The sequence below is a fragment of the Anas acuta genome, chromosome 20 (genome assembly GCF_963932015.1).
Source record: "Anas acuta chromosome 20, bAnaAcu1.1, whole genome shotgun sequence".
NCBI classification, from domain to species: domain Eukaryota; kingdom Metazoa; phylum Chordata; class Aves; order Anseriformes; family Anatidae; genus Anas; species Anas acuta.
The window spans coordinates 5,220,015-5,234,621 of record NC_088998.1 but is presented as its reverse complement, the minus strand read 5'-3'; the positions used below and the strand labels follow the sequence as shown (position 1 = coordinate 5,234,621).

Sequence of the window (14,607 nt, the reverse complement as noted above, 5' to 3'; positions counted from 1 at the left end):
GTGTACACATCAGCTGTGTTGCTGATTTGGAGCTGGGCGTGTGGGTTTTGTGAAGGAGTAAGATAATCTGCTCTTCCTTCTCCTTCCCCGACGTTCCCCCCTCTCTTGATTCAAAGCCTCACTGCAGCCATGGCCTCGGGGCTGGGGCTGCTCCGGCTGCCCTGCGACTGGGGTGCTCCAGCCCTGACTGCTGCATGGCATAGAAAAGCCCTCATTTAGCTCAATGACCTTATTTTTTTCCCCTTTTCCTCCATCTGCTTTATTTGCTGCCGGGGATGGGGGAGCCCAACAAAACCAGAATAGAACAGGCCATAAAAATGCGATCCGACGCCTCGCAAGGAACCCAGCGCGCTCAGCCTGCTCTAGAGCCTGCACTTTGTGTGACCTCCCAGCTTTACATCAACTCTGTGCAGTCTTTGTCAAATTTTCAAGGTTTTTTTTTTTTTTTTCCCTGCATTAATGCCATACTTTGGGCTCCCTCTGGCGGCTCAGCAGCCGTCCCTGCACAGCCTCGTTCAGCGTAGCTGTGCCCAGGAGGAATACTTAAAATTATTGGGCTGGAAATTGGGCAGCCAGAGCTCCCCAGGCGCTTCCTTCAGCACGACCCTCGTGCCTGGAGTCGGGGCTGTGCAGCGAGTGGGGTCACATCCGCCCAGCTGGGGTACGGCCGGCTCTGATCCTTCCCCGGGGCCTTATCGGGGTGGGAAGTGCTATTAATTATTAAGGCTTTCCACATTGACACCCGATTGCTTTGCATGGCTGAGCGAGCTGCTGACTCACTGGAAACAGCCATTTTGCGGGGCTGCTGTAGATAAATGCCGGTAATTTCCCCCGACAGGAGAGATGGTCCTGAACCGATGGTGGCCGTACAGCAAACGCGGAGGTGGTCCCGGATTTACGCCACCACGGCCGCCTGCCGAGCATGGCTCGAGGCACCCTGGTGCTGCTCGGGCCCGGTGACTTTCACGAAGCAGCCGACGCAGGGCTGCAGCTGCAGAAGCAGAGAGCAGAAGATGATTTCCCTTCCAACCCCGACGCCTCTCCCACAAAACCCACCGGCTCGTGTCTGACGGGCGGCCGGGTGCAGAGCAAACACTGCGGGGGAGCTGACGCCGTGCGGGCGTCCTGAGTCACCACCGGGGTGCTGCCGGCTCTGTCGCGGTGAATCAGCCTCCTCCCCAAATCGGCAGCCGCCGGGGTTTGCAGGGTTTGCTTCCCGGCCTCAGCACGAGGCTGGGCTGTGAGGATGCGCTGGGGACGCTCGGCTGCGGAGCCTTCCCCATGCAGGGAGAGGAGGAGAGGGCGTGCGGTGTGTTGGGCTTGCAGAGGAGCCAAACTGCTCCAAAATTAATGAGGAAATCTGCTGTGGGGTTTTTAACAGTTGATGTTAGCCCAATTCAGAATTTTAGACGTGGGTCGTGTGGGTGGGAGACTTTTCCATACCCCCGCAGCACTGCAGCTCAGCAAACCTCCTGTCGGTGCTCAGATATGCAGGGAATAAACCACGCTGTGTCCCCCTTGGTTTGTTGTAAGGTGGCTGTTGCCCTTTTAGAGCCTTGTACAGGGAATTCAATCAAAAAAGCATCCCTCAGGTCACTGCCACCTCGACGAGCAGCCTGCTGAATTACAGGATGTTCCTGGTGATGGATGGGCTTCTGGTTGCGGCTGCCTTTTTATAACTAGGGAGATTTTTCTTGTTCTGCTCAGGGTAATGTCGAAATGCAATTTAGAGGGCCATTAGGACACAGCCTCTTCTAAGACACAGCCTGTCGGTTTTCTGATTCAGGGGCTTCCCCGGGTAGGGGCGGGGACTCACGGGTGCCCCCGGGTCTCCTCTGTTTCTGCGGGAAGGTCAGCGCTGCTGCGGGCTGGTGCCTGTAGCAAACGGGCCTGTGATGGGGATGGGGGGGCTGTGGCCACGCTGCTGGGATGGAGCCATCAGCCCCCTGAGCACGACGGTGGCTTTTATTTGCCCCTGGCCACCAGATTTGTGGTGTAGGATCACAAAAAGAGGCAAAGGCATGAGCTGGGGGGATCCTTCTTGCACCTAGGGGAGTTTAAGCATCAGGATCCTGGCTTGCTGTCACAGATACCAACCCAAACCCATTGTGTTGAGGAACATTTAATATTGATAGCGTGTATTTACCTGCACTGACCTTTAACGGTGATGCAATGCAAACATCTCTGCTAGGGCTGCCTGCTTTTTCATGCTATGTGTGTGTGGGGAGCAGGGGATGACCCTCAGAAGGTCAGAAGAGGCCAGGACTGGTCCCATGGTTGTGTTTTGGCCGGAGGGCATCCCAAACCACCTGTGAGCTCGGATAATTGCCGGCGCTCCAGGCCCATCCTTGCTCCAAATGTTCTGCTCCAGTTCCTGCCGCTGACCGGCTGCTTGTGCTCCTCTCCCCAGGCACCTGCCTGCACTGCCAGGGCAACACGGAGGGGAAGCACTGCGAGCTCTGCAAGGACGGCTTCTACCGAGGTGCCCGCGCCTGCCACCGCTGCCCGTGCTCCACCGTGGCATCGACCGGCACCTGCCGAATACGTAAGGCTTTGGGGTTGGGTCCTGTTCCTCTGGCAAGGAGCACAGCTCTTCTCAAGGTGCTCCAAGTGCATCAGCCTAGGGGGTGGATTAGAGCCTCTGAGGGTGGGATCGGGGCGTCCTGCTTGAGCAGCCCCAGGAGCCCAGTGAGGTTCAAGGTGTTTTGCTGGTCCTTGCTTTGCCCTTGTGAGAGCGAGCGTGCAGCAGAGCTGTCGGGAGCCCTTTGCTGCTGGCTGCAGCTGTGGCAGAGGCAGATCAGTCACCACACAACTTCCTCTGAAGAGCCTGCAGAGTTTTGCAGAGAGAAACCACCTCGCTTGTGGCAGCAGGGAGATGTGCAGGAGGTGCCCAGCAGCACCGTGCAGCCGTCCGTGCCTCTGTGAGCCTGCTTTTGGACATCTGCATGGGACTCAAACCTGATTTCCCCATCTTCTCACTCTGTTTTGATAAAACCAAGAAAAGTCATAACAGTAATGAACATCTGTAAGACTTTTCTTTTGATATTTCCTTAATCAGTTTTGCAATCAAGCCTCCTCTGGCTTCACATAGGCCCCAAAGTTCCTGCAGATTGCTGACATCCCCGATACAGTTCCAGCTGCTTCCTGAAATTGGCTGCTGGAGATGGAAGCATTCAGGAGCAATCACCCGTTCGCTTAGCAACGTGCTGAGCATGCTCTGTGAGGCTGATACCAGGCATCAGAAACCCACAAAGCTTTTTTTTTTTTTTTCCTCTAGAAACAGAGGATGTAGCAGTTAAATTTTAAGCCAAAAATACACTTCTTAGAGATTAACACTCGGTGGCTGCTGATTTTTGTTGAGGTGTTTTATGGTTGGGCCCCACAGAACAAATCCCCCGGTGGGTGTTTCTCTGCGAGGGGCTGTGGCACATCCCTCTTTTGTTTGCTCTCCTCCTTAGGGCCTGGTGAAGCTGCCCCAACGTGTGACAAGTGCAAAGCTGGCTACACCGGCCCCAACTGCAACCAGTGCGACAGCGGCTACTACAACTCGGACAGCATCTGCGTCACGTGTCAGTGCAACGGCAACGTGGACCCGGCGCTGTCCCCCAGCATCTGCAAGCCGGAGAGCGGGGAGTGCATCGGCTGCCTGTACCACACCGCTGGCTTCCACTGCCAGGAGTGCGAGGACGGCTACGTGCGAGACCCCGAGGGCACCAACTGCACCAGGAAAGGTAACGGGCGCTCCTCAAAGCGCGGCCGAGGCTTGCCGTGCGCCTCAGATGGCTCAAGGCTGGGGAGGGCAGGCTGCTAATTGTTCCCACGGTGTTTTTGGAGCTGAGGAGGAAGCGGCTTTAAGGTCTTCCAAGGTAAACAGAGAACCCTGTGCCTCCGAAAGGGCTGGCTCAAGATGGTGCTCAGGGAAGACTTCCCCTAGGCAGTTTCCTACGCCTCTGAAGCTCCATCCTCTGTTACCAGGAGCTGGGCATGGCCTACATTGAAACGAGCAGCAGCGATGCTCCTGACATGCTGCTTGCCCCTGGCATTCTGCAAATACCTCGACAGACAGTTTCTTTCACAGGTCAGGACAGTTTGCTGGGGAGAAATCTGTTCGTAATTTCTTTAAATGTAGGTTTTCAAATTTCCACTGCGTGATGTGTTTGATCTCTGAGTGCCCGCTGAATTGTCCAGATGAACGGGTCCATTCCCAGCACTGTCCAGTTCCCTGCAAAGGGACCTCTTCATAATAACTGTTGCCACCCCTGACACCATGCCATGCAGAATAAGTTTAGATATTCTTCTTGTTACTTTTCTACATGGGGAAGCTGAAGCTGAGAGGTGAGACCCAGAGTGACAAAGCGAGTCAGTGCCAGCACTTACAGGGAGCTGCTCTGGGGTCTTCCATCAGTTTTCAGTCCACATCCAAGACACTGCATGTAGCGGTGCAAGCTAGCTCTGGAACTTAGAGAGGCTACTGCATAGTAAAACTCAGAGTAAAATGAGAGAAAATAATTCTTATGTTGCCACTTCAGTGGTTATTCGGAAGTTTTTCCACAGGGTGGATCTCCAGCTCCATGCATAGAGACGTTACTGGTGCTCTTACGCATTAGATGAGAGAGCCCAGAGTTCAGGAAAGTGTCTGGGCCCAAATTCATCCTTGTCACCAACAGAGATTTAATTCAGATCTTCCATTAGGAGCTAATGTGGTTTTCACTCCCATGCTGCTCTCAGGAGGTGCAATCACAGAGCCCTCTCTGCGGGGAGATGATCAATACAAAAAAGTTGAATGCTCATTAGCTGTAACTTCACAGTTACAGGCTGGAAGTGGCAGCTTTGTGTCGGGTCATCCATTATCTCCCTCTGCACAGCTCTGACTCTGTGCAAAGAACGACATGACCTTGCTCCATTAAAATCCATGTGGATGATTTTGCTTGTACACTTGCAGTTTGCACTCTTTGTTTTATTTTAGTGGCATCATTACGGTTGGTTCCTGATGTGGGTAAAGACCTTCCCCTTCCCTTTCAAAGGGACTGGGACCTGTGTTCATCCAGCCTTCCTGTTTCCCTGACACCTGTTTTATTCTCTTTTTATTACGCAGTTAAGAAGGCTGACAGTGTCTTTCATTGTCTCAGAAAAGGTGCTTGTGTATTACCTAGTTTTAGGATGGGATTTTCATAAAGCACCAGCGCATTTGAGTGGCCTGGTTTCGAGTAACTTCTCGAGTGAAATTCTCTCCAGATAGGCAGGGTAAAATTGTTGGGCTCAATGAAGCAGCCATGGTTGGTACGATGGGATGCTTTGGCCAGCCTGGGCAAACCTAAAACCAGCCTCCCGTTTCCACAAGGACCCCTCTCAAACCTGACCCTGGTTTTGATGCTTTTGAGGCTGATTGGGACAACATGCAACAAATGTTTGGGATGACCCGAGTGAGGAGTTTTGACTCTGAGGAGTGAGGAATCCCTGCCCCAAGGGTGAGGCTCAGCAGGCAGCATCGTGGCACAGCCCAGCACCATGCTGCACTGCACAGCAGCTCGCTCACGGCACGAGGCAGCAGCAGCTTTGCAGAGGCTGCGGTCGAACGGAGCAGCTGGATGAGGCGCTGCCAACAAAGCTGCCAAAGCAGCCCGTTGAGTGAGCAGCTGCTGCTCTCAAGGAGCGGGCTCAGGACATCTGGAGGGCTGGCACGGCCCTGGGGAGCGGAAACAGGCGCCCTTGGATCGGCCCAGAGCCGCGGCCCGCCGTCAGAGTGCGGCACTGTTTTACCCGTGATGTTACCGTCAGTGCCAGGAAATGTTTTCACCCCTGTCCCCCTCGCCAGCGCCTAGCTGATGCTGACTCACAAATGAAGCCCAAAAAAGTCCCGTTTCCTTGCTGGTGAATCAGCCATTGTGTCGGTTCTATTTTTTTTCTAATTATAGCTGCTGGCCGGATTTGCCAAGAATTAAGTGTTGGTGAAGGAATTTGGAAAGGATGAGTGAATTCCTCGTGCCCTTCTCCCAGAGCCGTGTCCAGGAGCCTCTTGCTCCTGTCACGGTGCTTCCTGCTGCTGCATTCTGCCCGTTATCCCGTAGAGAAATGCCTTCTGGCAGCCAGCATCCTGACCATCCTTATCAACCTCACACAGCACCTGCAGGGAAGGGAGAAGCTGCCACAGGGAGGGACTCAGAGCAGAAGGACGATGCCTCCTCCAGAGGAGTTTCTGGGAACCTGGCAGCCCAAATTTAACCCATGGGAGCTCTCCCGAGGGCCCATGGCAGGAGATGTGCTCCATATTCACAGCTCCTGTTGCCACTGGAGATGCAGCTTTGTGCACAGTTGGTCCTTCGGAAGTGAGTCCCCTCCTCAGGCATGGTTTGTAGGCGTGCTTTGCAGGAGGGCTGGCTCCACGCCGCACGGCACTATCAGTAGTAAATCCTGCAGCTGCAAGTGGGTTTAAGATGATGCTGCATTTCTGACAGCAGAAGGAGAAATGAAGGAGATGGGAAGGAGAGTGCAGAGTCCTATGGAACAGTAGGTATAGAGTATGTTTTGGTTGGTTGAAGTTTCAGTTTCTGGAAGGTTCTTTTTGCTGATTCAGCTGCCTTCTGGCCCTGGTTATGCCAGCTGGGGGTTTCTGTGAAGTTTCTGTATGGCTTCATTCAAAAGCAGGACTGGGATTTTACATTCCACAGCGTAAATACTGAAACCTGGTGCAAAACACTGTGGCAGCGGAATACTGAGCTTCATTGTTTTCACTTCTGACCTCGTCCAGGTGAGGCAGGAACAATCCCATACTGCTACCACAAATCCTACACGTAGTGTGCTGTGAGGGATGTGTGCTCCTGGGCTCCCAGCGCCCTGCCAGCCTGGCTGCACAGCCCATGCAGACAGCAAGTGGAGCTCTGCCGTCCTTAGACACAAAGTCCAAACTCCTGCTGAGCTCGGTGGAGCCCCGTTTTCATGTACTGAGTGTGAGCTGGACCAGGTGGCTTGCTATCAGCATGAGCTCATGTATCTAACACTCAGTCTTGGCTAGTGCACATACTCACCCATGTTCGGGTAGTGAACAGCCAGCCACCACCAGATTGAATGGGATCTCTGCAGTCAGCGAGCACTTAGCACACAGAATTATTTTAAAAATCCCTGGCCAACCTTGTTTGTAAGCTATTTTGAAAAAAAAATAAAAAAATCCAGCTTTAACAGTGTAGACTTGATTGACATAAAAACCATTCTATAAAGGCATGTGTTTGATTCCGTCTTGTCATGTTTTTATTGTTCACTTTGTCTTTTCTTTTGTTTTGTAGAAGCCACTCTTGGCCCAGAAGCAAGAGAGTTTACAACTTCTGCTCCAAGAGAGTTTACAACTTCTGCTCCAAACGCTAGCAAGGCAACCTCATTCCCAACTGCAGTGATAAACAGCACATTGGCACCAACAACTATCCAGACTTTATTTCCTATAAGTTCCTCTGACAACAGCACCTCTGCTTTTGCAGATGTTTCTTGGACTCAGTTTAACATAATTATTTTGACAGTTATCATCATTGTTGTGGTCCTGCTAATGGGCTTTGTGGGTGCCGTCTACATGTACCGTGAGTATCAAAACAGAAAACTGAACGCTCCTTTTTGGACCATTGAACTCAAAGAGGACAACATCAGTTTTAGCAGCTACCACGACAGCATCCCCAACGCCGATGTTTCGGGGCTGCTGGAAGACGACGGGAATGAAGTGGCACCGAACGGACAGCTAACGCTGACAACTCCCATGCACAATTACAAAGCTTAGAAGAAGAAGCAATCCTCTTCCAAAGTTGGCTTGAAGAAGTTACAGGGCTTGTTGGAGGGGTGTCAGGATCCGTGCCGAGGCTCCATGCAGAGGAATTTGCTCTTCGGATACTTGTATGCTGGGCATGCTGTAGCTTGCAGGTGAACAGAAAAAAGGTGTAGTACATCTGAATTTTGGGCAATATGGTGAGTTGCGTTCGGTGTCTTGTTCTCCGTAAAGACCCACTGAGTTCACTGCTGTTAAAGACTTGATTATGCTGATCTTAAAATGTGTTATTTATAAAGAGGTGATGGGGTGGCAAAAGCCATACCCCGGGATTAATCAGAAGCTACTGTATTTCCAGCCAATCTAACACTTACGCCTGCATCCTTTAGCTTGAAAAGTAGCTTATGAATTAACAGTGGATTTTCAGGAAACAGACCTTTGTGAAGGCTTCATCTTAGTTCCTGATATGAATTTGTTTGAAAAGGAGGACAAAAAAAAAGGGAAATGGTTGTTCACTGTACTACCAAGAGGCAAGTAGAGGAGTGAGTTGCACAACTGAACAAAAGTCACCATTGTCTGTTCCCACTAAGCTGGGAAACAGGAAAAAGTATCACAAAAATATTGGAGTTAGGGAGGAGAGTAAGCTTTTCCCTTTCTGAGTATTTATACAGGGTGATGATGCTATTAAAACATAGCAATCCGCTTTTTTTTCTAGAAGAAGTTAATGAACTTGTATAGTTTCCGTGCAAGGGAAGATGACAAGACATCTCAGGGTTGCTGTGTAAAAATAAAAGCTAGGCTTGCTACCTTACCCTGATAGAAATGGCGTGTTCTGTATATAAAATGTAATATATCTTCTTGGAATTGTATTTGTAATTATTTGTAAAAAAGACAACCAACCAAAAAAACCCAACAACAAAACCATGGACCCCCTCCCCAGCCTCCCCTATTCCTCCGTCATATTTTATCATCTAGATTTTAATTGTACAGCAGTTAGTGGCATTGTTTGAAAAGAAAAACAAACCCTGAGGATTGTTTAAAATACTGTAAATTAGATGGCAATATTGTTGGAGCTGGGACTCTGGCAAACACCCCCTGCTTAAAGCTTTTCTTCTAGCGTGTCATCGAAGAACTTTCTTTTCTAGAGCAAATGTGAGTGCTCTCTACTTGCATCTGTCACATTTCCCTGTTCCTTTAGATATAAACAGCCAGCGACACCACAAGTAGGGCCTAACGGGTGTCCAGCAGTCCCATGTACCATTTTGTTACTGCTTTTAAATCTTTATACGAGCTGCAAATACACCGTCGTGGATGCATTGAGAGCCTGGTCTCGATGGCTGAGCTTTTCCTGCATGGATGCTCATCACGTTGGGATCTCGCTGCCCTCCCTCCTGTGCCCACATGGTGCTAGGGAGGGCTGGACACAGCCTCATGGCCTCTCTCGAAGGCAAAAATCTCCTGGATTTGGGTGGAAATGGTTTTCAGCTGCAGAGCTCGCACGAGGTGATCTGCACTTCCAGCCCTAAAGCTGGCGGTGCATGGGTGCTTTCAGGAACGTCACGTAGCACAAGGTGGTGGGGAATCAGCTGCCAAAAAACCTACAGGGGACTATAGGTTTTAGAGATTCCCCTAATTTTTGGGGGGAGCAGCAGAAGGAGAACAGCAAACAGGCAGCACAGCACAGGGAGGTCGCTGCCACCCGCGGTGTGTGTGCCTCAGGGCCGGCACTGTGCCTGTGCCGGGGAGCCACCAGGTCAGCCCCCCAAAAACCAACCCCATTACACTGAAGCAGGGCGTGAAATTCCTATTTCACCAAACTCATGGCCAGCCTCAGAAGGAAAGCTGCGTTGCTGTGCGTGTGGGTGCTTTGCAGGCGCTTGGTGCTGAGGAGGAATGAAGAAGTACCTGCTCAAGGTCAGCAGGAGCTGACTGACGCATCCTCAGAGCTGGGCAAGAGGGAATATTTCTCCGTGTGAGAAATGGTAGGAAGAATGGTGGTGATTATTTATTTCTGCATGGAGCCTTTTCTTATTGTTGGAGACTTTTTTTGGGGGTGTGGGGGGGAATAGGCGCTTTAAATACGGGCACAAAGATGTCATTTCTGCCTCAGAAAGTTGCTGCCTGATTTAAAGATGAGGCAGAGCAAGGAAGGAAAGTAGCCGAGGATGGCCAAGGGAAATGGTGAGAGCACAACGAGGTATTGCTTACAGGCAAACATGGAAAAGCTCCTGCTGCCTGCTAGGGGCCTGGGTGAGGTTCTGTAGTTTTGGTGATAAATCGGGCTGAAGTCACTCAGAGCAATCCTACTTTTAGGTGTAAAACAGGGGAGGAATGGAGGAGAAAATCTGCATATTGCTAATCCCTGAGTTACTCACCCAGCTTTTAAAGAGCAGAGTGGCGGCAAAAGAAAGGATTTCCCCAAAATCGGAATTGTTTGGCAGTGCTCGTTTTGTGATAGGCTTGCACTTGGTCACTTCATAGGGTGGGGAAAGGGAATTTGGGAACTGCTTCTGGGGCTAATGCGAGCAGGCAAAGTGAAGGACAGGCTGTTCACTCCAATGGTTCCAAACCATTTTAGTAGGTGCCACAAGGCGCCTCTTCCCCAGCTTTGGTAAAGCTGTAGGCTGCTTTAGGATGTGGCACTGGGACACTGCTCGTCAGATGGCAGGATAAGTGAGCAGGAAAAAAGCTGCTGTCTCCAGCCAGCCAGTCCTCCGGCTTAGGGGAATGACATTTGTAAGGGGAGATCGATGCCTCAGCAGGCAAGAACAAACAGCTTCGTGTCCACTTTGATCTGAGATCAGATCCTTGCTGCCTTTCAGTCGTGCAGCCAGCCCCTGGGCACGGCAGGGGCCGAGACATCTGGTGAATGGTGCTCGGGTGAAGCCGAGCTGGTTACATCCCGTCAGCTTGGGTTGGACTTCTAGGGCTGGCGTGGTGATACAGACACCCCGAGCTTTCATCTTTTACCTGGCTGTGGTGCTGTCTGGCTGCAGTGGCGTGGTGTTGTGGAAAAAAGCCCTTGAAGGGATGGTACAGAAGCTGTAGAGCATAGAGAAGGTACGATGAGGTGGGTATGGGTGGGAAGCCAGCTCTCCACACATGGTCCTCGGGGCTGTGTGGTCCCTCTGGACCTGGTTTGGATGGGGTGAGTTCAGCTCCACAGTCAAATAGCTAAAGGCAAGAGGATATAATGGAGTGGTTAAAGGGCAAAAAGCAATGATGTGTCAAAGGCATGAGGCAGCCTGGCTGGCTCACAACTTAGGAGAGCATTTGGTAAGCACAGTGCAACAGACATCTGAAAGTATGATTGGGTTAACGCGAGCAGATGATCTTAAATCTTCCGAACCACTGTAGCTAGAAATAACTGCATGGAGCACTAGCCCTGGGGAGCTGTCAGGAGCTGTCATCCCTTGGAATGATAATTCCCTTGGACCAGGCTGAGCAAACTTAGCGCGTTGGAAGCCATTTGTGCAAGTGGAGGGGATGTATTCAGCATCCTCCAGTTATCCTGGGCCAGTTAACCGCTGCTGTTCAGCGCCTCTTTCCGAAATGTTACACGCTATGTAAATGTGGCAGAAAGTTCGCACAGTCTCCTTTAAATAAAAGATATAAGATTGGATCCTAAAAATATGTTTCTCTTTCAAGTGAAGTTTGAAAATGAGCTCCCCCAGGATTCTGCTCTTTGTGTGTCAGAGGGATGGAATAAAATAAGAAAAATATGGGCCTTAAGTTGTACTTGCTCCCAACTGAAACCCATCAGTCTTACTATACATCCAAATAAGGCGTCTCCTAAGCATATGCTATGCTTACAAATGCATTTCTAAAATGAAAAAAGTGTATGATTTGAATATATGTCAGAATTTATACAGAAGAATGTTATTTAAAATGAATAAAAATAAATGTATATAATTTGTATCTATGCCACTTGGATTTCTGCATTTGTTTTTTGTTCATTAGAGTTCAGCAGGAGTCCTTCCATGGATAGCAGTCAGAGCTGGATTGAAACCTACGGGATTGCATCTGATCTCATCCCAGTAATGACATTCGTTCCGAGAGAATTATTCCTTCATTATACCTCTGTATGTGAGATGAGAACCGTGGCCTAAAAATGTTTTTTAACATCAGATATTCATTAGTACAGCTAACGCTGTGTCAGATAATCCCTCTAAAAAATGAACCCTATGATCTCTTGTGTCTGTTTGTTAACAATTCCAGCTTTCAGCTTTCATTAAAAATGTTTGGTAGCCGGGCAGTCAACACGTATTTCCCCATTATTGTGTGTAATATTCACATAGACATATTTTGTCAGAGATCTATGCAGTCATTAAAAATGAAACTGATAGAGCAAAGCTAGAAGTTGGAAGAGGATATTATATCATCTATTTCTTCATGACCACAATGGATCTTCCAAAGACAATTGATGTTCTTCAGATGCTCTGAAATCCACAGCCGTGGATTTAGTTTTGAACATGGTTTTGGTAATGTCTGCAAAAGGAGTTATGAAAAACTTGCATTTCTTCCTCACTTTTCAATGTTAAGAAATTTTCTTATTAGATGCAGATATGAATGCTAAAGGCTAGCTTTGCCTGCTGAATGTTATATCTAACTCTGACTCCAATTAAGCAAAGAACTTGGAGGTAAGTGAGTGTTAATTAAGTGAGCACTTAAGAACTATGCATTCATTCAAATGCTTAACCGAGCCAGAGCTATAAAAGCAAGGGCCACACTGGTGAAATTTCAGGGAGTTTATTGAAACCTGATTTGCATTAGCAGAACATTTGGATTCTGCGTGACTTAGCTGAGGAGGAATTTTGTTCTGAACTGTAACAGGACTGAATATAACTGAATGCTGAACTAAGTCCCCGGTGTTGGGACTTGAGAACAGGCCCCAGGCTCAGCTGATGGTGACATCTGTCCTCCTAGCGCCACTGTCAGGCTTCAGCCACAGTGCTCAGAGCAGTTGGCTGTCATAGTGCCCCCTTGGACTTTGTTGTCGACAAGATCCATACCCATACCATTGCACACTCCCTAAGTATTTTTTCCTAGACTCCCTTTAGCACTTTGTTTCTGAAGCATGAAGGATCTCAGACAGCTTTGTAAACTAAGAAAGCGCCATTCCAGCATGATTAGTTGGCACAAGGATTTTCCATAATCTCTCCAAATGTATTGCTAACTAAGATAGGGTTAAATATCATTAAGAAGATTACCAGGAGGCAAGTTGTTAACTGCGTCTAAACAATACATTTACCCTGCACGCCCCTTACAGCACCTTAATGTTGCTGAGTTTTAAACATTGGGCAGTAACGCAGGGAAGCTGGATATCTGTATGGCTTTGTCCAACAGACAACCATTGCAGGAGGTGGTAACAAGGAGGGCCCTGCTGATTTCCTTTCAAAAGGTACAATGGGCCACGCACCACGGCTCTGCAGGCACAGAGGTGCTGCACCAGCACACAAGCACAGAATGATTATTACTGTATTTGTGGCTGATGGATGCCGATCTCATGGCATGCATCAAGTATGTGATACCTTACAGTAACCAACAGCGTACCAGTATCCTCCCAGTGAGTAGCCTGCACTTGTTTTATGGAGGTCTGCTTTGTAAGCACGAGGATCCACACTGTGGATGGGCTGCCCGGATCCCGCTGCCATATGGCAGAGCTGATTTTGCAAACGGCTTCAGCTGGGCAGGAGGTGAGGGCACTGCAAAGGGGAGCCTAAGGTGACAAATGACAAATGTCTCTCGTGCTGTGGGGGCATTGAAGGGACCGAGCATCTCTTAAGGCCCTCAGAGCCCAAAATGTGAAGCATCAGGCACGTCCAACGGGAAAGGAGATGAGATTAAGAGCTTAGTGTGCTAAGCAGAGCCTGGCACCTCCTTGCAGTCTGGGGCACCGACAGCTGCTCCTCCACACACTTGTGCACATCAGATTGAGACAGGAGCAGGGCCGGGAAGCCCACCGGGACCACACACATCCAGGGGGTGCAACCCACAGCGCCATGCCGGCTCCCACAGGCCCAGGGCATTTTCCAGGCTTACGGCTTCTCTTTGTACTGAGGAGCCGTGGGCAGGTACAGCAAGAAAATGAAGGTAACGTGGCACCGCGACAATTTGCAATTAACAAATCCGTAAAATGGCCATGGCCCAGTGTCAGCCTGTTTCATGGCCAGTGTAATAAATGAGTCCCAAATAGGATCGCAATCAAAGTTTTAAAATTTATTAAACAAATAGGGGCAAGCAAACAGCGCTGGGTGCGCCGGGAGCCTCCGCTCCACCAAGACGCACACACATTACATCAGGCGGCTGGTTTTTATGCTCCTAGGCTAATACATATTCATTGCTACTTCTAGAAAAGGCAGAGTTATTGTAGTTGTTCCCGGGATCCGAAGGGTTCGGAGGGAGCTGCGTGAGGCACAGCCCCGTCAGGGGAGCCCGGGCTGCCCTCAGCAAAGATGGCGGCGGCTGCTGCTGCCTCCATTCCCCATAGGAACGCTCCGCTGTGCCCTGAGTAAAGATGGCAGCCGAGCAGCTCTCGGCCTTGCTTTGAAAAAGATGGCGGCTTGCTGTCCCGGCTGCTTCCCTCACTCAAGATGGCGCTCAGCCTCTGCGGCCCAGCTGGCAGCCTCCACAGCCCCCTCCCCGCTCTGCCCTCACTCAACATGGCGCCCTGCCCGCCCACCTCCAGCCGGCGCCCTCACCAAACATGGCGGCTCCCCTTTAGTTTCTACCGTGCCCTCTCTTGGCTCTCCTCCGCGGCGCCTTCAGCGGCTTCACCCCCTGCCGACGCAAAGATGGCGGAAGCGGTTGCGGCCGTTTGAATTCCAGCGAAGCCGCCAAAGCGGCGCACAAAGGAGCCGCGG

General features: G+C 50.3%; 2 protein-coding genes across 2 annotated transcripts in view; both read left to right on the top strand.

Moving 5' to 3' along the window:
* Positions 1–11,671, top strand: part of MEGF9 (multiple EGF like domains 9) — a 41,963-nt gene extending 30,292 nt beyond the window's left edge. Inside the window, exons 4-6 of the mRNA XM_068656763.1 lie at positions 2,411–2,545; positions 3,459–3,731; positions 7,281–11,671. Of these exons, the coding sequence (XP_068512864.1) occupies positions 2,411–2,545; positions 3,459–3,731; positions 7,281–7,759 (887 nt within the window). The 3' untranslated portion in view covers positions 7,760–11,671. The remainder of the gene's footprint in view (positions 1–2,410; positions 2,546–3,458; positions 3,732–7,280) is intronic.
* A 2,651-nt stretch (positions 11,672–14,322) lies between these two features.
* Positions 14,323–14,607, top strand: part of CDK5RAP2 (CDK5 regulatory subunit associated protein 2) — a 79,336-nt gene continuing 79,051 nt past the window's right edge. The window contains 2 exon segments of the mRNA XM_068656669.1: positions 14,323–14,529; positions 14,531–14,607. Of these exon segments, the coding sequence (XP_068512770.1) occupies positions 14,338–14,529; positions 14,531–14,607 (269 nt within the window). The 5' untranslated portion in view covers positions 14,323–14,337.